This window comes from Rhinopithecus bieti, unplaced genomic scaffold, assembly GCF_001698545.2.
Source record: "Rhinopithecus bieti isolate Rb0 unplaced genomic scaffold, ASM169854v2 scaffold_38004, whole genome shotgun sequence".
NCBI lineage: Eukaryota > Metazoa > Chordata > Mammalia > Primates > Cercopithecidae > Rhinopithecus > Rhinopithecus bieti.
In genome coordinates, this window is record NW_016816095.1 from 1263761 (window position 1) to 1291389 (window position 27629).

The 27629-nt window shown below is 38.9% G+C and overlaps 1 protein-coding gene across 1 annotated transcript in view; it reads right to left on the bottom strand.

Annotated features, from left to right (window-relative positions):
* Positions 1–27629, bottom strand: part of WWC2 (WW and C2 domain containing 2) — a 211596-nt gene that overhangs the window by 84845 nt on the left and 99122 nt on the right. The window contains exons 2-4 of the mRNA XM_017854348.1: positions 26903–27012; positions 13376–13579; positions 12470–12546 (exon numbers count right to left, since the gene is read on the bottom strand). Of these exons, the coding sequence (XP_017709837.1) occupies positions 12470–12546; positions 13376–13579; positions 26903–27012 (391 nt within the window). The remainder of the gene's footprint in view (positions 1–12469; positions 12547–13375; positions 13580–26902; positions 27013–27629) is intronic.

Sequence of the window (27629 nt, forward strand, 5' to 3'; positions counted from 1 at the left end):
CTCTCCCCTTTTCCTCTCTATTGAGGCCACATTTGACTTCAAATTGCTTCTGGAAGATCCCACAAGTTCTCCTGTGTCAAGACCTGTATGTATGCTGATTCTTCCCCACCTGACTAATTTCTTCATCACTTCTGTCCAATCTTTGCTCAAATTTTGCCTTCTCAATGAGACTTCTCCTGAACACCTATTCAGAACTGCAACCAAACTGAGTGTGGTGGTGTGTACCTGTAGTCCCAGTTACTTGGGAGGCTGAGGCAGGATGATCACTTGAGCCCAGGAATTTGAGTCCAAGCTGGACAACACTGCTGTCTCTCTCTCTCTCTTTTTTTTTTTGCTGTCTCTTAAACAAAAAACCAAAACAATAATAACAAAAATCCTGCAACCAGCTCTCCTTCATTCCCCATGTCCTGTTCTATAGCACTCATTCCTCGTTGAATCAAGTTTTAAAACATGAATAAAAGCTGAATTTATCAAAATGCTTTCTCTGGGCCGGGTATGGTGGCTCACGCCTGTAATCCCAGCACTTTGGGAGACCAAGGCGGGTGGATCACTTGAGGTTGGGAGTTCAAGATCAGCCTGGCCAACATTCTGAAACACCGTCTCTACTAAAAATACAAAAATTAGCTGAGTGTGGTAGTACACGCCTGTAATCCCAGCTACTTGGGAGGCTGAGGTACAAGAATCACTTGAACACAGGAGGCAGAGGTTGCAGGGAGCTGAGATCGTGCTACCTCATTTCAGCCTGGGTGACACAGCGAGGCTCTGTCTCAAGAAAAAAAAAGCTTCCACTGTATCTATTGGAATAATTAATAATTTCCCTTCACTGTTATACAGTGAATAGTTTTCAAATCCTAAATTGTATATTCCTAGGATAAACCCACCTTGACCATTATATATAATTTTAAAATGTTGCTGTATTTAGTTTACAATATTTTGTTTTGGAATTTTGCTTCTTTGCTTATGAATATGGTTGGCTTATATTTTGTTCATACAATCTTGTCAGAATTTGATGTCAAAGTTGTGCTAGGCTAATCTTGAGGGTTTCTCTGGAATTTCAATCATGGTAACAGGGCCATTCAGATTTTTTCCATCATCTCGAATCAGTTTTGGTTAATAATATTTCAATACAAAGTTAGTCATTTCACTTCAAAATTCAAATGTAATAGTATAAATTTTCTCATGCCTCTTTATTTCTTAAGCATGTTTTCATTCCCTGTACAAAATTTTTGTTCATTTTCTCTTCTTAATTTTGAGTTAGTCCTGAGAGATATGTCAATTTTATCATTCTTTAAAAAACCAAAATTTGCCTTTGTTGATCCTTTCTTTTATGGCCATGTTTTCTATTTCGGTAATTTTTACTTTTTTTTTTTCTTTTTGAGACGGAGTTTCGCTCTTGACAGTTGCGCAGGCTAGGTGCAATGGCGCGATCTCGGCTCACTTCCATCTCTGCCTCCCAGGTTCAAGCGATTTGCCTGCCTCAGTCTCCGGAGTAGCTGGGATTACAGGCGTGCGCCACCATGCCTGGCTAATTTTTTTATTTTTAGTAGAGACGGGGTTTCACCATGTTGGTCAGGCCGGTCTCGAACTCCTGAATTCAAGTGATCCATCTACTTTGACCTCCCAAAGTGCTGGGATTACAGGTGTGAGCCACCGTGCTCAGCTGGTAATTTTTACTTTTAATTTTATTTATCTTCTTCTACTGGCTTTGGCTTATTCTGTTCTTAGGTTGACTACATTGTTCATTAATTTTAAGACTTTCTTCTATAAGCATTTAAAGCTTTAAGTTTGACTCCAACATTTATTCTAAACTATTAACTAAACTACAGACTTTTTAAAATTTCCCCAGATTTTTCACTATTGTCCTTTTTTATTCAGGTCCAGCCTAGGTACTATAGCGAGACCCTGCCACTCTTAAAAAAAAACAACAGGAGGCTGGGTGTGGTGGCTCATGCTTCTAATCCCAGTCTAATCTGAGAGGCTGAGGAGGGAAGATTGCCTGATCCCAGGGGTTTAAGATTGGCTTAGGCAAAAGAATTCTAGTTAACTTTTCAAAAATAATAATGGCATTGTACTTTCTTCTTAGCTTTAAAAATACATGCTGAAATGTTTACAGGTGAATGATACACTATTTCAAATTGTCATCAAAATAATTCGGGGGTAGGGTGAAAGTAAAAGAAAAAATGGATGAGATGTGATGGAAATATGGGAGAAAATTATACTATTCTCTCTACTGATGTATATTGCTTAGTATTTCCCATCATAAAGTATAGTCATGTGTGACTTCATCAAGTTACATTCTTAGAAATATGATGCTGGGGCCGGGCGCGGTGGCTCAAGCCTGTAATCCCAGCACTTTGGGAGGCCGAGACGGGCGGATCACGAGGTCAGGAGATCGAGACCATCCTGGCTAACACCATGAAACCCCGTCTCTACTAAAAATACAAAAAAAAAAAAAAAAAAAACTAGCCCGCCGAGGTGGCGGGTGCCTGTAGTCCCAGCTACTCGGAGGCTGAGGCAGGAGAATGGCGTAAACCCGGAGGGCGGAGCTTGCAGTGAGCTGAGAACCGGCCACTGCACTCCAGCCTGGGCGACAGAGCGAGACTCCGTCTCAAAAAAAAAAAAAAAAAAAAAAATATGATGTTGGGCAATTCTGCTATCATGTGAACATCACAGAGTACACTTACACAGAACCATATAGCATAGCCTGCTACACACCTAGGCCATTTGGCATAGCCTATTGTCCTAGGCTACAAACCTGCACAGCATGCTACTGTACTGAAAACCCCAGGCAACTGTAACATAACTGTAAACATTTGTATATCTAAACATATCTAGAAAAGGTACAGTAAAAACATGGCATTATAATCTCATGGGACTACCATCATATGTATATGGTTTGTCATTGACTGCAGTGTCATTTATTTGGCACATAACTATATTTTTATTATTATTTTATTTTTTGAGACAGCATCTCGGTCTGTTACCCAGGCTGGAGTACAGTGGCACAATCTTGGCTCGCTGCACCCTCCACCTCCCAGGTTCAAGCGATTCTCATGCCTCAGCCTCCCGAGTAGCTGGGACTACAGGTGTGCACCACCACATGTGGCTAATTTTTGTATTAATAGTAGAGATGGGTTTTCACCACATTGGCCAGTCTGGTCTCGAACTCCTGGCCTCAAGTGATCTGCCCGCCTCAGCCTCCCAAAGTGCTAGGATTACATGTGTGAGCCACCATACCTGGCCACATAAATATATTTTTAAAGGTAGGGTAAATTTGCTGTAGTAACATGTCCAGATGATATTCTGAAAATTTCTATCTTGTTCCCCCTCCTACACTCCCAAATTAGGATTTTGATATTGCATTCTTATATTGTTTCTATTTTTTAAAATATCTGTCTTTCATTTGTTAAAATTTTCATTTATATCTCTCAAAAATGTTTTATAATTTTCTCTAGATAGGGCCACTGTATTTCTTGATAAAAGTTAATTCTAAATATTTTATGATTTGGGTTTGCTATTGTGAATGTGATTTTATATATTATGAATGGCTATCACAGATATGTTAAAAGATTTTACATATATATAATACATATAGATTCTACTTATTAGTTCTAATAATTATTCATCTGAATCTTTTCCTCCCACATAAAAAATGGTATTTTACCCAATTTATAATAAACAGCACAAATTTTAAATGTACAATATGATGAGTTTAGACAAGTACATATAATCACGTACCACTAGGACAACCACCAGAATATTTCCTCATGCCCCTTTATAGTCTATCCCTACCTGGCCCCTAGCAACCACTAAACTTTCACTGTTTTTGAAATTCATCCATGTTGTATCTGTAACTTGTTCCTTTTAAATTACATTTTATGGATATATCACAATTTGTTTATCCATTTATCTATTAATGGACATTTAGGCTGGTTCCCAGCTTAGGCTAACAAGCATAAAGCTCTCATAAATATTTACACTAAAGTCTTTGTGTGGGTATATGCTTTCATTTATATTGGGTAAATAAATACCTGTAAGTGGGATTGCTAGACAGTATGTTAAATATATGTTTAACTTTGTAAGAAATCAGTAACCTGCTTCCCAAAAGGGTTGTACCATTTTGCATTTCCATAGCAACGTACTAGACTTCCACTTCCTAATGGCTTCCCATTACACTGCTGTGGCTATACCCAATCAATGTTTATACAGTGTATTTTCCCTTTTGTCTAGTTCAAAATATTTTTAAATGTTCCTCATGTGCTTTCTTCCTTGGCCAATGAATTATTGAGAAGTATGCTAATATTTTCCAAGTATTTGACAATTTTTCCAGATATATTTCTGTTTATGTTGTCTAGTTTAATTCCACTATAGTTATACTCTGCATGAATTTGAGTCCCCTTAAACGTACTGAGACTTCTTTTCATATTCTAGAATAAGGATTACCTTTGTGATGTTCCATGTGCCCTTCTGCTGTTTTTAAATGGTATGTTCTATTTTATAAATGTTAATTGGATCAAGTTGGTCTACGGTATTGCTTACATCTTTTGACAGCACTGCTGATTATCTGACTACATATTCTATCATGTCCAACTATAATTGGAGATTTGTCCTTCACCTTGCAGTTGTATTGGTCTTTATTCCAGGTTAGTATGCTCTGTTAGAGCTCTGTTAGAAGCTCTGTTAGTATGCGCATACATCCTTCAGATTCTTATGTCCTTTGATGAACTGATCCATTTATAATTATAAAACCTCTAGTAATAGTCCTTGTTCTGAAGTTTAGTTTGATATTAATGTGACAACTGGAACATTCTTTGGATTTGTATTTTCATGATATATCATCTTGAATATTTTAATTAACTTATCTAGGCCTTTATATTTAAAGCAGGTCTGTTGCAGCCATTATGAAATTGGGTCTCGTTTTAACCATTCTAATAATCTCTGCCTTTTAATTGGAGCATTTAGGCCATTTATTAATACAATTAGTATATTAGCTTTCTTACTGTCGTATTTTCTTCCTCTATTCTTGCCTTCTTTTGGGTTAACTAAATGTTTTCTAATGATTCCATTTTATTTCCCTTATTGGCTTAAAAGTGATACCTCTTTTTTTTTTTTTTTTTTTTTTTTTAAAGTGGATACTCTCGGGCAGGAATCAGCAAATGCCAGCTCATCTTGTGGCCTGTTTTTTGTTTTTGTTTTATGGGCCACAAGTTAATGAAGGTTTGCAAATTTTTAACTATTATCCAAGAAAAGTAGAAAAAAAAGAGCAAAAATCTGCACTAGAGACCACACATGGTCTGCTATATGAGTTTACTGATGCTGCAGGACAAATCACCACAGAATTAGCAGCTTAAAATTAATTACAGCTATTTAATATCTCACTAGGTTCTCTGGGCTCTCTGGTCAAATTATCACAAAGCTGCAATCAGGGTGTTAGCCAGGCTGAGTTGTCATCTGGGGCTTTGCAGAAAAACCCACTCCTAACTTCATTCTCACTGTTGGCAACATTCAGTTCCTTGTGGCTCTAGGACTGAGACTTGAATTCCTTGCTGGCTATCAGCCAAGGTCACTTTCAGTTTCTTCTCATGTTGGCCTCTCCCTCTGTAATCCAGCAATGGTACATTTAAACCCTCTTGTGCTTTGACATCTAATGTCCTCCTCTACAACCAGCCAGAGAAACTCTCTTTAAAGGGCTTGTGTGTTACCTCCAATCCCCCAGAATAATTTCTCTGCTCCCCAGGATAATTTCTATACCTTTAAGTTAACTCTGCCATATTAAATAATGAATCATATTCAGCCTGGAAATTATGAAAGTCATGTACACTAGGAAAGGTGGGGGAGGGGAACATCTTGGAGGACTGGAAGATATTTAGAATTCTGCTTACTATACCTGCAACATGTAAAATATTTACTATTTGGGTCTTTATAGGAAAAGTGTGCTCTAGCGTATAAAACATGCAGCCTACTGCCAATAAAAGTCACTGCTTTATGGCTAGTCAAAGTACCTTATGACAGCATCTTTCCATTGTCCCCTATTCTTCGTGATATTTTGTCTTACATTTTGCTTTTAAATATTTTATAAAACTCACAACATATTTTATTATCTTTGTTTAGGCATTTTTATTTAAAGAGGCTTCAAATTATTTAAAAAGTCTTGTATTTGAATATGTAAGATCTCTAACATTTTTCATTATTTTATTTAGTTCCAAATTTCCATGTGGTATCATTTTCCCTCTGCTTGAAGAGATTACCTTTAACATCTAATATATTACAGTTCTGCAGGCAATCAGTTCTCCTGTTTGTCTGAAAAATTATTTTATTCTTTAATTTTGTGGTAAAATATACATGTAAGATTTACCGTTTACATATACAATTCCGTGGTATCAAGTGCAACCATCATCACTGGTCATTTCCTGAACTTTTTCATTGTCTTACTGAAACTCTGTACCTATTAAACAGTAGTAACTCCCCTTTCTCTTCTTCCTCAGCCCCTGGTAACCACTATTCTATTTTCTGTGTCTATGAAATTGCTTATTCTCGGTACCTTATATAAGATGAATCCTATTTGTTCTTTTGTGTCTGACTTATTTCACTTAGCATAACATTTTTAAGGTTCATCCATGTTGTAGCATGTATCAGAATTTCATTATATTTTAAAGCTTAATAATATTGCATTATATGTATATGCCATATGTTGCTGACATTCACCTGTGATGGACACATAGGTTGTAGGCATGTAACAGTTAATTTCATGTGTCAATCTGGAGGATATTTTTGGATAAGATTAATTTTTAAACTGGTGAACTCTGAGTATACAGACTGCCCTCCATAATGTGAGTATACCTCATCCAATCAGTTGAAGTCCTGATCAGAATAAAAAAAACTGACCTCTCTTTAAGCAGGTAGGAATTCAACAGACTGCCTTTGGACTTCATCTGCACTGCAAGCTTTCCTGGGTCTCTGCCTGCCAGTCTTCAGACTTCATCCCCATCATCAGCTTTCCTGGGTCTCCAGGCTGCTGGTCTTTGGACTGGAACTGTACTGGCTCTCCTGTGCCTCCAGTTCGTCAGTCCACACTGCAAATCTGGACTCGCCAGTTTCCATAATTGTGTGAGCCAATTCTTTTTAACAAATCTCTTCCTAGATTAGAAGGTATGTATCAAAATCTATATAGACATGTATCAAAAAGTTAAATTTAGAATTACCTTGTGATCAAACAATTCCACCTCTGGATATATACCCCAAAGAACTGAAAGCAGTGACTCAAACAGATACTTGTATACCAATGTCCAACCTGTGTGAGTCAGTTTTGCTTTTAAGTAATAGCTTTCCTAGTAGGCGTGAAGTGATATCTCATTGTAATTTTGATTTGAATCTCCCTCATGGCTAGCGATGTTTATCATCTCTTCATATGTTTATTGGCTGGCCATTTGTGTATCTTTTGGAGAAATGTCTATTGAAGTCTCTTGCCCATTTTTATACTGGTTGTTTTGCCTTCAATTTAAAAGATATTTTCACTAGGTACAGAAGTCTAGGTTGACAGTTTTTCTTTTAGTATTGGTACTCTTGAAATATCATTCCATTGTCTTGTAGTTTGTATCATTTCTGATGAGGAGTCTGTTGTAATTCTTGTCTTTACTCCACTGTACATTATGTCTTTTTCTATGGCTACTTTTAAGATTTTCTCTTTATCATTGATTTCTGGCAAGATGATTATGACGTGCTTTGGTATTTTTTTTTTTTTATTCTGCCTTGGGTTTGTTGAATTTCCTATATTGATGGATTAATAATTTCAGTTTCTGCAAATAGTTTTTGTGATTTCCTTCCCTGCTGTTTCTAGCAGACTTTAATTACACATGTCAAACTATTTGATACTGAACCACAGGATACAGATATGCTGTTAAATTTTTACCAGACTTTGTTTTCCCTGTGTAATGCATTTTGGGTATTTTCTATTCCTGTGTCTTTAACTTCACTGATCTTGTATTTGGTAATACATAATCAATTGTTACTCCCATACAGTTATTTTATTTCTGATATTGTATTTTTAATCTATAGAAGTTCCATTTTGTTTTTTTAATATATTTTTTCTCCCCATTTTCACATTTTCCTTTACATTCTTGAGCATATGTATAACATGTTTTAACATGTTTGTCTGCTAATTAAATTGTACCTGTCATTTCTTCTTTTCGTTGTGGATCATATTTTCTTGCTTCTTTGCATACCTGATCATTTTTAACAGCTTTATTGATGTATAACTAGCATGCAATAAAGTGAATATGTTTAAAGTACATACTTTGATAAGTGTTGACACATGTATATACACATGTAACTGTCAATACACTTCTAGAATATATCTAACACTCTCGAAGGCTTCCTGATGCCCTCTTGGTAAACTCTCTTTTGCCCCTCCACACTACTCTCATCCCCAACACACATGAAAAATTCTGACTAGATACTGGCCATCGTGAATTTTACATTCTTGGTGCTGGATTTTATCGTATTATCTTAAAGGATCCTGGACTTTGTTCTAGCACACAAATAAACTATTTGAAATCAATTTGATCCTTTCAATGTTTGCTTTCAATTTTTGTTAGAATAAGTCCAATGCAGCCTTAGCCTCAGACTAATTTGGTCCCACTACTATGGCATTACCCTTCTGACGTTTCTTTTCAAGGCTCTATGTCTCTATGCTGGCTGACGGAAACACAAACTATTGCCAGCCCTATGTGAGCTCTGAGAACTGTCTGTCCTATCACTTTCTTTCTCCAGTCTTATGGTATTTGTACCATGGATACTTAATCAGTATTCAAATCAAAGATTTGAAGAGACCCTACTAGAAATCTCTAGACTGGCACTTGCCTGCTCTTGCTCCCTTCTATCTCTGTAGCTCCCTCCTCTCCGGTATTTCCTATATATTCTAGTCACTTCCCCGCCAACGAACTTTTCTCTTCTGTCTCATCAACTCATGCACGCCACTAGACTATATTTGGGTCCTTCTCCTCGTACTGCAAACAGTGCAGTCCCAGGGCTCACTTCATCTGTTTCCTTTCGGTTAGGAATTACAGTCTTCTACTGTTACCTGAAGTCTGAAAACAGCTGTTTCCTAGATTTTGTCCAGTTCTCTAATTACCTGCTGTTAGAGGGCAATTCTTGTAGTAGTTAATCTTTCATGGGCAGAAACAGAAGTAAGCTGGATCTTTTCAAATATATTCACACGATTTTGACAGCCTGAATTTTAGGCAAAATGTCTTCTTGTTGAGCCTATTTCACCAACATCACCTTCTCTCTAAAGACACATCTAAAACTGTCTGTCATCCAATTGACGAGTCTCAAATCACACAATTTTATTCCCTTACATCTTGAAGGAGCTCACGCCTGTAATCCCAGCACTTTGGGAGGCTGAGGCAGGCAGATCACGAGGTCAGGTGTTTGAAACCAGCCCGGCCAACATGGTAAAACCCCGCCTCTACTAAAAATACAAAAAATTAGCCAGGCGTGGCGGCGGGCGCCTGTAGTCCCAGCTACTCAGAAGGCTGAGGCGGGAGAATCCCTTGAACCTGGGAGGCGGAGCTTGCAGTGAGCTGAGATGGCACCACTGCACTCCAGCCTGGGAAACAGAGCAAGACTCCGTCACAATAAATAAATAAATAAATAAATAAATAAATAAATAAATAATAATCCAAAAGATAAGGGAAGCTCAGTCTCATAATCCAAACATGGCACTGCTTCTGCTTTTGAGGTATTTGCCCACACAACAGGAAAGTGAAAGGCTGGGAGCATGCAGTGACTGAGCACCTGAGACACAGAGAAGGGCTGGCAGCCCCACAGAGCTCAGGCATAGGGAAGAGACGCGAAGTTCAGCCTCTATCCAACACAAGGGGCCCTGCTAAAACACCTCAGGAGTTCAACTGGGATTCTGAAGAGCTTTGCCCTAAAAGAAAAGGGAAACTGGAAACTGACCCGCCCTTAGAGAAGGATCGAAGCCCAGGCTGCAGTCAGCTCAAATTATGATTACATTAAAATTACCTGCCCCTGGCCAGACTACCTAGAAGAAACAAAACTAAATCCTCTCTAGGATGACAAAGTGTTCAAAAATTACATATTAATGTGCAGAATTTGGGCAAGTAACTAAAACAACTGAAAATAATCAAATAGAAATTCTGAGATTAAAACTTTTTTTTTTTAAATAGAGATTGTGTCTCATTATGATGCCCAGGCTGGTCTTGAACACCTGGCCTCAAGCAATCCTCCCACCTTGGGATCCCAAAGTGCTGGGATTACAGGTATGAGCCATTGCACCCAGCTTCAAATGTAAGTTTTGAACTGAAAATATAGTGTATTTAAGTTGAAGTCAATAATAAAAGAAAAGCTCCAATTGTTTGAAAATTAAGCAATGCACTCATATGAGAAATCATAAAGGAAGTTAGAAAATATTTTGATCTGAATAACAATGGAAATATAAAATTCAAAACTTGTGAGATGCAGGCAAAAGCCTGTGCATAAAGTAACTTAGAGACTTAGTGCAGACATGAGAAGGTAAGAAGGGCTGAAACTGTTCGGCAGTATCCACTGAGATATGTACGGTCAGGTGCCACATGTCCACATTTCCCTGCATATAAGACGGTATGTCTCACACTGCCTTTTCTACCATTGGATAAGTTTAGATACACAAATACCACCGTGTGTTATAATTCTAGGTACTGAATGTACTTACAATATGTACTTACAGTACTAAGTATAGTATCATACGGTACAGGTTTGTAGCCTAGAAGCAATAGGCTATAGCATATAGCCTAGAGGTGCAGTAGCCCTATCATATGGGCTTATACTAGTATACTCTGTGATGTTCACAGGACAAGGGAATTGTCTAACAATACACTTCTCACAATGTATGCCCATTGTTAAGTGAGCTACGGTTGTATTTTTTAAAATAAACTTTTTTGTGTATATTTGAGGCTTACAACATGATGTTATGGGATACATGGAGATAGTTAAATGATTACTACAGTGAAGCAAATTAGCATATCTATCAACTCACAGAGTTACCATTTTTTGTCACAAAATCTACTTATTTAACTTATTTAACAAGAATCCCTAATACAATACAATGTTATTCCCTGTAATCCTCATGTTGTACATTACATCTCTAGACTTGTTCATCCTACATATCCGCACCTTTTATCCTTTGAACCACATCTCGCCATTTCATCTCCCCTCACCTCTGCCCCACCCCCAAGTCCACGGTAACCACTGTTCTATTCTCTATCTCTGTATATTTGATCTTCTTTTCAAGAGTCAACATAGAAGTGTTCCACATAGAATGCATGTATAATAGACATGTACATTAAGGCATAATTTTTAATAATCAGAAATTGAAATAAACTTTAATGTACATCAATATTACATGAGATAAAGAATTTATGGTATGTACACAAAAGTGGAACACTATATAGCAATAAAAATGAATATAGATCTTGAAATGCTATTGAGCAAGGCAAGCCATCAAATTAATACATATGCTATCCAGTCTTAGGAAGTTCAAAGCAGGTGAAAAATTAACCCTCAGTGCTCATGAGGCCATGGTATCACCTTTAGGGAGAAGGGAAATAATGAGGAGAAATCATGGTAATAACCCAGTTCAGGACCTGGGTATTGGTTACATGAGTTTATTTACTTGGTGAACAGACTTTAATATTCCAAAAATCAAGGATAAACAAGCTCTGGCCTTAAGATCAGTTCAGTTAAAAAGATTCAGGCCAAGATTCAGAAAACACCTTTCCATGAGGCATGACGAGGACCTAGTAAAGTCTGACTTCAGTTGTGGGCATCCTGAAATACTGGGCTGTCCGACAAAAGAGCAGCTTGGCTTCACTCTGGAGGACAAAACTCAGCACAATGAGGGAAAGCACGTCACAAGACTCAAATTTTGATTCAACATTCTAACTGCTAACAATAAAACTGCCCAATAGGCCAGGCGCAGTGACTCACGCCTATAATCCCAGCACTTTGGGAGGCCAAGGCGGGCAGATCACTTGCGGTCAGGAGTTCAAGACCAGTATGACCAGCCTGGCCAATATGGTGAAACCCCATCTGTACTAAAAATATTAAAATTCGTTGTGCATGGTGGCGCATGCCTGTAATCCCAGCTACTCAGGAGGCTGAGGCAGGAGAATCACTTGAATCCGGGAGGCGGAGGTTGTGGTGAGCCAGCCTGGGGGACAGAGTGAGACTTCATCTCACAAAACAAACAAACAAACAAAAATCTGCCCAATAATGGAATACACTGTCTCAATAATAAAGACTATTCCACGCTCTGAACTTGCTCACATCAAGGCAGAAGGACCACTCATCAGGGGTGAGCAGAGTTTTCCACACCACACGGGGTGAGACCTGATCGCTGGAGCCGCCTCCACTGCCTTCAGACTCTATGCATATGGGTCAGCACAGAACCACAATTTAAACCTCTTACCCTTAATCTCGTAGTGGAGATCTCAGCTTTCAAAATATCGGGATCATATTTAGTACTGGATGAAGAGCCTGAGAATACTTTAATAGAGAAAAAAGAAAAACTAATTATTTACAAGTTGCATAACTAGTTCTCAGCTTAGAATTTACTGAAGCTGTACACAGGGGGAAAAAAAGAATTTACTGAAGCTAAAAACAAGATTTATGTGCTTCTGTGACTACTTGCTTTCTTTTATAATTCCTTTATTGTCATTTATCAGACACCTAAATATAAAAAGTAATCTTCAAACCTCTACCATATTTTTAAACTCTGTAAAGAGAAACATCATTAAGACCTTGGTGCTTAATTTTCTTCTGGATTTCATATACACTATGTCCTTAGAGGACTATACTGCAGCAGTACTTCAGAGTTTTGCATTATCAAGGAATTTATAATTTAAGCAGAACTTCTGAGCTCATCACAGCTGCTTCTTTAAACAAAGTCAGCTCCAAATAATCAATCTGTGAGATGAGCGAGTGGTAAATCAACTCAGACGGTCAACAGAAATTACACTGTAGGTAATAGCTGCAGTTCCTCCCCACTAAAAATATTGTACAAAAGTAGCAAAAAGGGCCAAATTACGTGCATTGTTCTGAAAAGGTAAAAATTAACTCGTAAATGCATAAAAGGCAACCTGGCAGAGGCAAGTGCAGAAACAGAAGGCATGCACAACCCCCAAACGGGGATTATTCTATCTGGAGTGGGGGTGAGAAAATCTGGGGTGTGCCCTCACCTCTCACGGTTTTGAGAGACTCTTCCTGCTTAGGAGGGAAAAGGACTCAAAATTAAACTCCATAGAAATGTAAGTGGTCTTCTGTTACTACAAATCGGTCTCCACTTCTAAAGTCTGAATAGACACACTGTACTTACAGCTTGTGCGAGAACTTGACTTTTCCTTATAGGCATCATTTAATCGCACGTATTCATCCAGGGCCAGCGCCAGCCTCTGCTCCTTCACATGGTACAGCTCCTTCTGGGTCCGGAGGGCATCCTGCGCCACAGAGAGGTAGTCCTTGAGCATCTTCTCCTGTTCCCCCCTCCATTGTTTTCTTGGATCTTCTATCTGTGTGGTTTCTGAAAATATTAGGTAGAGGGTATTTTTTAGAATTTAACTTTGTTTTCTGGATTGTTTAAACTTTAGGGAGTAGGCTAGCTTAAGTTCTTGTATCCTCTAAGGAGTCTATTTAGCTGTGCTGGAGTGACTTCTCCAGAAATTTTATAGTTTTATTTTACCCAGTCCCATCAATTTCCTTCCTCTTTCAGGTTCTCATCAACAATGTATTCTCACCATAAATCTACCACACACGATGTTGTCAATCAGATCATTCCTTTCAAGAATTCTGTGGCTCCCCAGTGCCTACAGAATAAAAGCTAAGCTATTCATTCCAGCACTCAAGGTCCCGCATAATCTGGACCCAACCTACCTTCGTTCACCTAATACAGGACTCTAGCCACACTGCCCTCTGCACCAGTTCTAATCAAAGTTGGTCTACTCTGCAGACCAGAACCAGTCCATGAACGCAGTCATGTCCACAACAGTAAGGACAGAAACAGACAGAAAACATTTTGTAATCATTATAGCAATTTTAGTCAGTTATTGTTTATCTGTTGATAAACATTTTGCATTTATTTGTGTGTATACATTTTCACTTTTCCAGTAATTCACTTTTTCTTGTAGTTTACAAAAATATCAGTGAGTCCACAGTGGATCTGAAATTTAGAAATAAACAAACAAACAAAACCCTGGTCCTGTTTACACAGGATGCTCTAGCCTAAGGCCCTGGTTCTTGCTTCTGCACTTCTGCAAACTACAATCAACCAGAGACCCTTTTTAAAAAAAAAACAACCCAGACCAGTTAGAGTTTCTGTGGGTGGAACCCAAGCACTGTCGATTCGAAAGCTGTTCAGGTGATTCCAGTGAGCAGCCGAGCCCAAGAACCAGCGCTCTGCAACAGCATTCACACGCTGCCTCCTCCAGAAGGTGCCCCAGCCACCTCATCTGCAGGTCAGCCCTTATCCTCCGCCTTCCATGGCAGCTTATGCTCAGTTTATAAACTCCAAACACATTCTTTACTGTGTGGTGAAGCTACAGTAGGGGCCACAAAACATGAAGAAAAACAAAAACAAAAGAATCAGATTACCATAAACACTTTATGTTCTCATATTTAAAAACTGACATATTTTTTGACCACATGTTGGGCCAAGGAGTTGGAGTATACTGGTGTCCAGCATTGGGGTACCATGATGTATACAAGAGAATGGATAGTTTTGGTGATGGTTAGTGCAGGTCGGTTAAGAGACATCCCCCTGTGTCTGCAGACATGTATTGGATCCCTCTGCTGTGAAAGAAAGGAGAGTGGCCATGTGCCAGTAGAGGAAGGGGTTGAGAATGGGGCAGAGTAAATAAAAGAGGCTTCCTGGATACTGATGTTCTATTTCTTCCACCCATCGAAATTACATAATTCACTTCTAAAATATTTGTTAAACTTTGTTATTTCAGTCTATGCACTTTTCAGTATGTTGTATTCAGTAATACAATGTGTTAAAATAAAAGTAGAATAGTTCAAAGGCGTAAAAACTATGGTATTGTGACTTACGATCTTGTCTCTAGCAGGACATTGTATCTAAGTGGATCCCACTCCCAACAACAGCAAACACAAATAGGGGATAATTTGGGACAAATAGAAGTATGGCTTTAATACAGAAAACACATGAAGCTTGATACACAAAAGATTAATAGAGATTTTTTAAAAGCAAAGCAAAACACAAAGAAGGCCATGGTGGAATAACAGGGCCACAGTAAATAACTAGAAGACAAAATATATGAACAATGGTTTTCAGATGTTGGACAACAGGTAGTACGAATTGTGATCTCTGAAAGAAGGGAAATGAACCCCATGATTATCCTACATTTCTGTCTGAAAGCACTTTTTGGACAGCAGTGCAAAGAGGGGTAACTGAAGCAGAGAAAGGAGGCACTGCTGAATTGAAGCGAGAGGGAAGCAGACTTCATGGAAGCCATGAGAGGTGGAATTTGTAAAGCAAAGCACAGAAGTTCCAGAGACTGGAGAAGTTCCAGAAATTTGCACAGGGGTCACAAGAAGTCTCTGGGTGAATGCTAAGATGCGCAAGGGGGAAGTGCACAACGCCAGGCAAAGGACAACTGGGGTGCTCTAGGCAGACAATTCCCTGAGCTCACACAGGGCTGTGACAGTTTCCAATTATGACCAGCCAGAGGAGAAAGGTCACAGTGAACATCTAGGGAATCCAGTGGAGACCACAGCAAAGTTACACCTTAACAACAGAGCTAAATAAGACATAGAGTAAAGGCTACTCTGAACCTAACCTAAAGGACCAAACTGGTCAGCAAGTAACTTAACTGCCAGTCAGAAGGAAAAAAGTACAAAACTCCCTAAAAGGCACAAAACCTAGCACTCAATGAAACCAACAACAACAAAACCAACTTTATAATGTCTAGCATCCACTATAATGTTACTAAACATAACAAAAAGCACAAAAATATGGTCCATAATCAGGAGAAAAATCAGTCAACAGAAACAGATCTGGAAACGTAGAAATGATGGAATAAGCATAATCTAGATAAAACAGTTATGTTGCAACAGAATAGAGTCCAAAAATAAACCCACACATCTACTGACTATTGTGCAAACAGTCAGTAAGCAGATGAAAGGAGACTCAACATCACCAATCATCAGGGAAATACAAGTCAAAACGATAATGGGATACCACTGCTCACTATATAAAACGGCTAGAATTTGAAAACTGACCATGTCAAGTGTTGAAGAGGATGTGGGGCAACTGGAATTCTCATTCATTGCCACTGGGAATCTAAAACAGGGCAATCACTTTGGAGAACAACTTAGCAATTACCATACAACCCAGCAATCCTACAACTTGTTATTTACCCAAGAGATCCAAAAATATGTATATACAAAAAGACCTCTAAACAAATGCTCATTAACAGCTTTATTCATAAGAGACAAAACTATTACAGGCAATGGCTAAGCAAATTGTAGTATATCCATACAATAAAATACTACTCAGCAATAAAATGAAACAAAATACTCAACAGCAATACATAAGACTCTTAAACACATGCTGAGTGAAAAGACGCCAGACACAAAAGAGCACATGCTGTATGATTCCATTTATATGAAATGTGGGCAAAAGTAAAGCTAATCCAATGACAGAAAGTGGTTGCCTGGGCCCAGCAGTACTGAGAAGTACTTGTTACAACAGAGCAAGAAGAAAGCTCTTTTTGAGCGGATGGAAATGTTCTCTATCTTGATTATTGTGATGGTTACATGGTGTACACTTGTCAAAAACTCATGAACTGTATAGTGAAAACAGATGCAATTTATGTATTTGTATATAATAATAAAGCTGATTTACAGTTTATTATTAAAATATGCTTTACAAGGTTCAAATGAATGACTGATGATGACTGATGAATGTTAAAGAGAACTGAGGTATAACAATACCTCAGTTATAAAGGACAAAGGGATGCTGTAGGCGGACGAACGGATGCTATCAGAACAGCAATAAAAATCCTTTGCCACTATCAGCTGTTGAAAAGAGCACTGGTTCGGGAGTAAGGCTGTGTGGATTCCGTATCCAACTAGTCAGATGTGAGACTCTACTAGAAATAGTTTACCTCTCTTCCTCTCACGTCTCTTGAATGTACAAAGAGGGTGAAATATGGACGAATATTTTCTGATGTAGCCTTTGGAGCGGACACTGTTGGTGTCCTAACCTGGTATTCTCGGGTCTTTCTGCCATGGTGTGCTCTTTGCTGTTGATGGATGTCTGACTGCTCTAGAGCACTTCGCTAACTCACCTGCAGCCAATGACTGACTAGTGAAGAAGACAGAAAGAACTCCCAGGTAGAGCAAACTCTGAGGTAGAAATTGTACTTTAGAGTCACCACAGTCAAGGGGAGTCAGAGACTTCACAGAAGTAAAACCTTCATTTGTTTTTTTCCCTCACTTTCTTTCTTTCCTCATTTCCTTAACGGTTTATCCTGGGATTTCCTTCATAAACCACGTTCACTTAAATTCTTGGCTTAGGGCTTGCTTCTGAGAGAACTCAACCCAACGTACCCTTGTATAATCTATGCAAATGGAAATGAAAGAAGTTTGGTCTCGGACTATACTTCTCATATCCTCCTGTGAGGGCTCTTAGTAACACTGTGTGTATGGGCAAGGCAGGGGAGAAATGAGAGGAAGATTCACTCTCGAAAATAAAAAAGGAAAATAAACCTGTCATTAAAAGAGAAATGTGATAGCAAGTTCTAGCAATCGTTTTCTAAGATTCTACTAGAGAACTGAATAAATAAGCTGCTCTGGTTATTGTAAAACATAAAATTAGATTAAGGCACAGCCTAATTGCCTCAATAAAATCATTTTTGTGCACCATTACTAACAGTACTCTTAGATTTTAAGCCCTTGATGTCATATCATACCTGAAAATACTTCCACAGCCCACTCAGAGTTCCACAACCCCTTTCCTAGGGGTGTAGAGAGTGTATGTTAGTTAGCCCAGACCACACTGGAAACGAAAGGTGTGGATACAGAAGGACTATGGAACATATAAAAGGGAAGTGTTCCAACAAGAACCTCAGCATTTATTACTGGAAGGAGATGAGGAGGTACGGAGGTGCAGGAGGAAGAAGAAAAAAAAAAATGATACGGTAGCCTTAACCTGGGTGGCAGAAAGGCTGAGGTACATGGATTGTGAAAAACTAAACAGGAAAAGGAGGGATAATTCTTCCTTCCTCCTAATACCTGAATAATTAAAATGATTCCACATTGGAATGTACATTGAGAATACTGAGACTCAGGTCGTAATGAAGTAAGGTTAAAAAAAAAAAAGAAGCACATGAATCATTTGAGTCCTGAGGAAGTTTTAAGAGTATGAATACTGGAAAAAAGAACTGAGATGTAATATCCCAGAAGCTAAGATCATAAACTCTGTATTCAGTCTAACTGGGTTCAAATCGAGGTGTGTCATTTACAAATTGTGTGACCTTGAGCAGGTTCTTAAACCTCTCCAGGGTTCAATTTCCTCCTTTACAAAATGGAGCTAATTCAGGGGGCTGTTTGGAGGATTAAATGAGATACTGCAAAATACAAAAAGCCTTTAATGCTAGTAAGCTATAACACTGTCTCTGATACTCAGACTGCAAAAGCAAAGAAATTAAAAAGTCACATTGCTTACCCCAGCCTTGACTCCAGAAAGCATCTGTGTCTAGAACTAAGGCTCCACAGATCACTCTGCACCCATGTTAACCTACCCTGGCTTGAACCAGCTGATGAAAATGGGATAGAGTCAGCTGTAACAAATGAATTATATATACATATGCTCAACACTTCCCCTCAATCTGTGCACGTGGCAGCAACACTGGGGGAAAAGGAGTCTTGTAACTTAATAAATTATAAAATTATATCCACTCTGCTTCCTCTTCCCTTAGTGGAATTTGCACATTCCACCACATATGTATTTATACAAGATGTCAGGGGCAGATCAGCAGACGAGACTGAAAAACAATCAACAAAATATTGCTTCTCAAAGTTTCTTAGTATGACACACAATGTTGCACTTTCCATTTGTCAGTGGATGACGTATTGATCATTTTTTTAAAATTTTATATGTTTTGTGATGCTCTGATGTCTCAGGGGCCTTGCTGTCTGGGAAGAGACTGCCCCTCCCAGGGCTAACTTAATTCTTAAGATAGCAAATGACTCCCATGAGCCCATCCTTCACATGTAAACCAACAGTCCAAAGCCCATATCCCTAACCTCCTCTTTTATCTAACTCACACTCCAAACCAGTATTTCCCCTGCCCTACATCACCCTCCAGGGGAAGACACTGGACAACTAGAGACCATTCCCATAACCCAGAGTCTGCCGAAATTATTCAATCTAGCCAATCCTGAACTTGTTCAGACTTGCGTACCCTATCTCACTCATTCCTTCCCAAGGAAACCACAATACAGGCTCTGGGCCATGATTTCTCCTCTGCTCCTTCTGCCTCCCAACCAGCCCAAGCACTTCCCCACCATATGGCCCGGAACGGTGTGCTACGCCCCTTCCCTTGAGAACTGTAATAAAACTTCTTAACCTGCCTCAAAGTATAGAACTCATCCTCTAACAAACATAAATGTATGGTCTTGAAAAGTTTTCAGAACTGTGGATGACTCCCAACAATCCTCATCTCCTAATAATGTATGCCTCTTGAGTATATAGATCTGATGGCTTGCTTCTAATGAACAGAACATAAAATAAGTGACAAGATATTACTTCTGAGATTAGGTTACAAAAGACTGTGCTGTTGTCTTGCTCACAAGAAAAGACTGTGCTGTTGTCTTGCTCACAAGAAAAATCTCTCCCTGATTTTTCTTGGCTTTTTGACTCTAACAAAGTAAGCTGCCCCGTTGTGAGCTGTCCTGTGGAGAGGCCCACGTGGCATGGAACGAGGGAGGCCTGTGGCCAGCAGCCAACAAGGAAGTGAATCCTGCCAATAACCGTACGAGTGGCTTGGAAGCAAATCTTTCTCCAGGCAGCCTTGAGATGACTGCAGCCTGGCTGACACCTGGATTACAAACCACCACAGAGACCTTGAGCTGGAGGATCCAGCTAAGTCTTGCCTAGATTCATGGCCCACAGAAGCCATGAGATAATAAATACTATTTTAAACCAGTAAGTTTTGGGAGAATTTGTGATGATGAGATACATAATTAATAAACTAATGAAATAAAGAGATAATAAAATTAAAATGTATGTTAAAATCTGAAAAGTTCTTAAGTTATAATAATTATAAGATATGTACTCTCAGTTCTCTTTCAATCTTTTGAGGTTTCAGCCAATCACATTTCCCCCATGTTGGGGACACAGTGTATTTCAATAAAATATTTGTCATTGGCTAAAACGCCACAAAACACTGACTGACACTTCAGTGAATAAAGTGCAATAATGATGATGATAATAAACTATCAGCATTTGTCTTGGATAGGTCAGGAAAAACACTCCGGTAGACTGGTTTAAACACTGCACATTACAAGAGAGTCAATGGGAAGCATTCTCATTTCCGAAATATTGCACAATTCAAATATGAACTGCAAAAGACGGTTCCCAAAGGCACCTTAGAAGAAGGCTTCATAAAGCAGGATTGTGCTTCATCTCCATCATTGTATTTGCAGAACAGATTTGTGAAGATCATTTTTTAAATGTAAATACTCAAGTATATTATACAAATGTGGTATTTTTTATTAAGACCTAGTGGCCTTGGGAGCTCATGGCATTACAATATAATTTGCTGTTTTCTACTATATTAAAGAAGCAATATATAATACTGTTAAAATGCCCTGTACTTCAAGGGAATTCACATTCCATCAGTTTTACGGATGTGAAACTTTATAGGTAGAGAACACATGTGAGTTACAAGAGCTTATCACGGAAGATAATGTTAGATTCTTCAAAGAAGATCATTTTTGTCTATAATGCATATTTATATTCTTCCTATTGTACTCAGGAAGAATAAATCAAATGAATATAAGTAACTTTCCTTATCTTCCTTTTTATAAAGTATCTGCTATATTTACTACTTGTTCATTAATTCCTACAGACAATTATTGACCATCTACTACAGGGAAAATAAGGTATTCAGGCATGAACCCTCCTTCTAAGAAACTTGCAAAACGTAGAAATAGTGACATACATATATGTAGAACACGATTAGTGCCTCGAGCGGAGAATGGCTAAGTGCCATGGCAGTTTAGAGACAAATGGGTTTCTTCTAGCTGAAAAAGAGTACAGTTCCATGGAACAGGCAGTAAAAAGGGCTTTGAAAGATTCCTGACAAAAGCACCTGGCCTGTTCCCTGCCCCAGCCAAAACCCCCAGTTACCCCAGTTACACCAGCCTTCAGCTGCACTGAATTTCCTGCATGTCTTTCCTCAAGTCTTGCTTTCTCTAGCCTCTCGAGTCCTTTGAATCTACTTGCCGTCCTCCTTCTTCCCCGCCCCCTTTTCCTCCACCCTGGTTAACTCAGTCATCTCTTGGGTGTCAGCTTAAAGCACTTTCTCCAAGTAGCCACAGCTACACTCTTTAGGATGGAAAGGCTGCTTCTTCATGCTTCCCCATGTTCTCCCAGCATGGTGGTGGTCCTTTCCTTATTTCACTATATGCTCTCATTTCTTTACCAATACTCCAAGAAGGACTAGCCTATGATGTCTTGAATGTCCAGTAAATGAATATGAAACTCATTTTGTAAGCAATAATGTGCCACAGAAGGGTTTTATGCAAGAGCACAAAAGGATCCTTTTTTTTTTTAAAGAGATGAGGTCTTGCACGTTACCAAGACTGGCCTTGAACTCTTAGGCTCTAGTGATCTTCCCACCTCACCCTCCTGAGTAGCTGGGACTACAAGCAAGAGCCACCATGCTCAGCTTCAAAGAATCTTGACTATATTCTACGAAAATCATCTGACAGAAATGTGAGGTTCTATTATCAATTGATATGATGGAGAAAAAAATTTTTTGATGAAAATTATACATTAAATGAAAAAGTTTATAAAACAGTATATATAATATAATCCAATTTGAGATATAAAATACATTTAAAGCTCTGTATGAGGCAGGGGCATTCCATTCCTTGCGGTCAGATTTAAGGCCAGTCTGGGCAACACAGAGAGATGACATCTCTACCCCAAAAAATAAAACAAAATAAATTTAAAAAAAACTGTGTATATGTGCATGTGTGTATCAAGTCTGGAAGGATACACATCAAAAGATTTAGAATACTTAGTTAACTCTGGGTTGTATGAACATAATTTTTCTTCTTTTCATTTATCTATATTTTTACTTTTCTCCTATACACGATTACTTTTCGTTTGTTTGTTTGTTTTTGAGACAGGGTCTCAGTGTCAACCAGCCTGGAGGGCAGTGGTGTGATCATAGCACATTGCAGCCTTGAACTCCTAGGCTCCAGCAATCTGCCCACCTCAGCCTCCCAAGTAGGTGCGACCACAGGTGTAAACTGCCTCCCAAGTAGGTGGGACTACAGGTGCAAACTGCAAAACATGTTGAAAGGATCTATTCCCAAAACTGAACAAATCCTTTTATATGAAGTTCCAGAACAGACAAAATTAAGCTATGGTGATAGAAATCAGAACAATGTCTGCAGCAGTAGGGAGGGCTGACTGGAAAGGGACAGGACAGAACTTACTAGAGTGACTGAAGAAGTTTGTACCTTGATGCAGGGGCAAGTTACAAAGGATTATACATACATCAAAGTCCACCCAAAATACATGCTTAAAATCTGTGCATTTTTGTGTATGTAAATGAAACCTCAATTACTAAAAGAAAGAAAAAAAAGTTATAGTACAACTCAGACTCTACCAAAGAGTGATTTACTTCTGGTTGTATTAATAATATCAAAACCTTAGAAACCATACCTCCTCATTTACCTTCTAGTTAGTTACAAACATCCCTCGTTGGTATCTATACCCCCACTCCACACATACCCACCAAAAGGTGAATGTGATCATAAAACACTTACGGCCTAAAATAACTTTTACTGTCAAGGTCAAATCTTCTACTTTAAATATTCAATAGTGTTTGTTAGAAACGTGTTAAACAGCCAAACATTCCTTATTTAATTTTTTCTTTAAATAATGAGAAAATTATGCTGAAACTATACAATATCAGAACACAACATATGTGTGGAACAGCTGTTTGAGAAGATAATACCGTTTGTTTCCTAAACTACTTCACAGGAATGTCTTGAAGATTAATGAGACAATGGACGAGATCGTTTTCAGTGGGTGAACTGTTTGCTGTTGGTAATTTGGGTACATCAGACCGCTAGAATACCATTACCATTAAAGCAAAATAGCAGACTTAAAATTTTATATTCTAATAGTGAAGTTTTAAAATATTCAAAATGGTGTTTTTTGACACATAATTTATACTTGAAATGTACTTTAATTCCTTTAAATAAGAACAGAAAGCTTTTGATTGCTGAGTTAAGCAATAAAGCTCTTCTTTTTAACATTTTAAGTGTTTATCATTATACTAGTTGCCCAGCGATGAAAACAAAAGATACAGTCACTGCCCTCGCTCAAGAAGCTCATAATTTAGTGAGGAAAACATACAAAAAATAGTATAAACGCAATATGACAACGCTTTTTTAAAAATCCCTATGCACTTGGTCCTCCAGAAGTATCTGGATGCGGCATTCGACCAGAATGGGACAGAGACCTGTGAGGGAGGGGTGGGTATCAGAGAAGGCCTACGGGAAGCAGTGGCACCTGAGCAGAATGCCTCTAGAAGGATGTGGCCTTCAGTCAAAAGGAGGGCCTAGGGGCTGTGCAGAGAGTGCTCAGGCTCGACTCCACAGATGCAAAGAAAGGCAGCCAGCCCAGGAGGCACAGGGTACTCCTAGAGGTCTCCAGTGCCAGGCAGGGCAGGAGATGAAAAAGGAGAGGCTGATGCAAGCAGACTGGGAAGAGCCTTCTAGCAAGGAAAGAACATATGCATCTGGACTCTGAGAAAGACTTAGACAGATGTGGCAGCCAGCAGCCTGAAGGAAGTAACTGAAGTCATCACCCAAGGAAGTCTGCAGCATGCACACAGCAGAAGACTGTTACAGAAATCCTGACAGCAGGCCCCAGTGAAGAAGAAACAGGCAAAAGAAAGCTGGGCAGGTGCAGTCAGATATGTGAACAGTATGTCACAAAATCCAAAGAGTAGAGAGCAGGAGGGAATAACTCACGGTGACAAGTCACAGAGATGAGACTACAGTCTTGTTTGAATTTGACAGTTTGTGGGGTGTATTAGACCCTTCTTGCCTTGCTATAAAGGAATACCTGAGACTGAGTCATTTATAAAGAAAAGAGGCTTAATTGCCTCACGTCTGCAGGATGTACAAGCACGGCCCGAGCATCTGCTGGGCTCCTGGGGAGGCCTCAGGGAGCTTTAACTCATGGCAGAAGGCAAAGCGGGAGCTGGTACATTATGTGGTGAGAGAGGAAGCAAGAGAACAAGTGGAAGAGGCTTCACACCTCAAACAGCCAGATCTTGTGAAAACTCATTACAGCAAAGACAGCACCAAGGGGATGGCGCTAAACCATCATGAGAAATCCACTCCCATGATCCAATCACCTCCGGTCAGGTCCTATCTCCAGCACTGGAGATTACATTTCAACATGAGATTTAGATGGGACGAATATCCAAACTACATCGTGGGGTCTCAGGTGCCCTCGGCAAGAACAGGTTCGACGAGATGATGGAGAACAATGGAGGAAGTGGAGTTCTTGCAGACTACAGCTTTCAGCAAGTCTGGCTGTGAAGGGAAGAGGAGGTAACCACAGATGGCAATGGATTCTGGTTGAAGGACGGTTTTGAGAGGGTGAGGAGAGGGAGTTTAATGCCATCTGTTTGTATTTCTTTTGCAGTTTTGGTTTCGTTTTGAGAGTTTCCAGTGTTTATATATTAAGACAAAAGAATCATTTATTAATAGAAATGGTAGGAGAACATTTTAAAATCAGGAAATAACTAATAAAGATACCAAACAGGAGAGAAGGATGGAATAGGAAAGTTATTAAGAGGTATCTGTAGGGGTGGAGGTGTCCAGAGGAATGCCTCTTTCACTGAGAAAGAGGAGGAAGCCCTGAAGGTGGGTTTAGGTACCAAAGAGTTTGTAGGTGTTGAGAAGGAGGCTGAGAGGATTCTTTTTCTCATTATGGTACCAACAGAGCTTATTTTTGGTGACCCAGGATGGCGAGGTTGGTTTCTGGTTTCCCAAATACTACTTTAAGGAAAGAAAGCTATACAATTATTCATCTAAAATAAGCATAAAAGTGAGAGTTAAATAGTTAATACATTTCAGATATTTCACTGACTTGTTTATTTGCAATGACATAAGGGTGACACACAGTGCTTAAAATGAACTTAATTTTACGAAAATTAGTTCATTTCACCCTTACAGACAACATTTGGTTGTCAGTGACTGATACACAACAAAACCTGGTATATACTAATACAGTATATCAATAAACATTTATTAGAAAACACAAAATTAAAAGCTAACTTAAAAACACAATCATTAATTCTACGTAGAATTTTTAGAAACTTTCAGGGAGAGAGAAAGAGTATCTCTACAAAAAAGTCACATTTCTTCTGGTCATATAAAAGAGGCTGAGGCAACAACTTGTAGAAACTATTATTTGTATTTGTGTTGAACTAATAATGTACAGTATATATGAAAGCTGGTTCCCAAACTGTGTATGACAGGTGCTCTGCTGAAACAGATCACTAACCGTATGTGCTCACCAGACATCAGAGTGCTTATGCTCTTTTCCGCCCCTCCACCTCACCCACCTGGAAGATGGTGCCTCGCAGCTAACAATACAGGCTCTTTTGGACTCCTGAGAAATATATCATCTACCTACACAAGGGCAGCTGCAAGCCATCACTAATGAGAGAGTATCAAATGAAACACTTTGCTACAGTGATACTGTTCCTAAAGACACTACAGAGTACTGCATATACAAATTTTAAATATAAGAATAGAACTAAAAGAAAGAAGACAATGAGGAATAAATTCATTATATATTCCCCAAAATCTATAAAATAAAATAATTATTTTAAGTGAATAAGCAAAATGAATATTATATGCTACCATCTGAATAAATTTTTAAAGGAGTAGATAGAGAGCTAGATATTCATATAAACACACACACAAACATATACAAATATATAAAAATATTTCAAAGTATGTGTTTTTGAAAGTCATTCATGGTCACAGTAATCCTCTGTGCTAGACTTACCATGTCAGAGATGTGAGAGGTTTAAAAGCTGTTAAAATGAGAGGTTTTTCCCTTCCAACGACAAAGAAATCAGGAAACAGAAAAGGAAGAGGTTCAGGACCTTTCCCAGCTATGCTATGCCTTCCAGAGCCACTGATGAGGGCCAACCCCTCCCCAATCTCAGCCTACAAACCACACTGTGCCAAGGCCCAACTCTTTCTGTGGCAAAAAGCACACGGAAAGGAACAGCCCTGTCAGAAGGTGCAGTGGCCATGGAAAGAGGAGCCCAGTGGCTCTGATCCCCACAGGTTCCCAGACTTGTGCTGAAGGAGAATCCTCATTCCCAGCAGGTAGGCAGGCAGGCACACCCTTTCTCCCTCTCCGTCCCCATAAGGACAACTCTATGTACATGCCCCAAATACCAAGAGAGGCATTTCAGTTAAATGTTAGCCACTAAGAAAATGGGGTTTTGGAAATTCACTTTGTAACATGTTTATCCTTTTGTGTGCCTGTAGGTTTTGGGGGATTACTTTTCTGATATATTTGCTTTTATCAAAAAGGAAAACTTACTGTTGATGTGATCGATGTAGTAGACACCAATCTGAGGGTCAAACCCTGCTTCCCATCCCCACGGCAGCTCATCCCCAACACAATCAGCAAATGACAAGGGCTTCGTTAACCTACAACAAACCAGAACAGACACACCAGTGATTCTTTCTGTCAAACCGCATATGTCAAAATTCAGCACCCTAACCACAAGTGTCTCGGTTGCATTTAAAATCTTGAAGAAAAAAAAAAAAAAAACAAGGATAAAATACAGATGTGTATATCCAAAAAAGTAGGACAAGTCACAGTACCCTTTTGAAAGTTCACTGCTTAATATTTGGAGATAAATATATACAATAAATAAATAAAGACATCCCAAATCAGGGAAAACGCCAGGCTGAGAGTGAGGAAGCCTGGGATCTAGCTCTAGCTCTGCAGTGAAACAGATACCCCATTAAAAAGAAAAATGTGTCCCAGGATTCAAATACTGGTATCATGAAAATACTATCAGTAGTTTCGAGACAAGATCCGCATCAGGTTACATCAATTTCAGACTGGATGTTCATACATAAATTAACTAAACACTCAACTGTGAAGTCTACTATAAGTTCTCCTTGAGAGGAAGGACAATTTTTTTTATAAGTATCTTGTACATAACAGTCACTCAACAAAATTTTGAACCGAACCAAACACATAAAGTATTCATTCGTATATCAATGTGATCTCACCTTTTGAAATTGCTTTATACTCT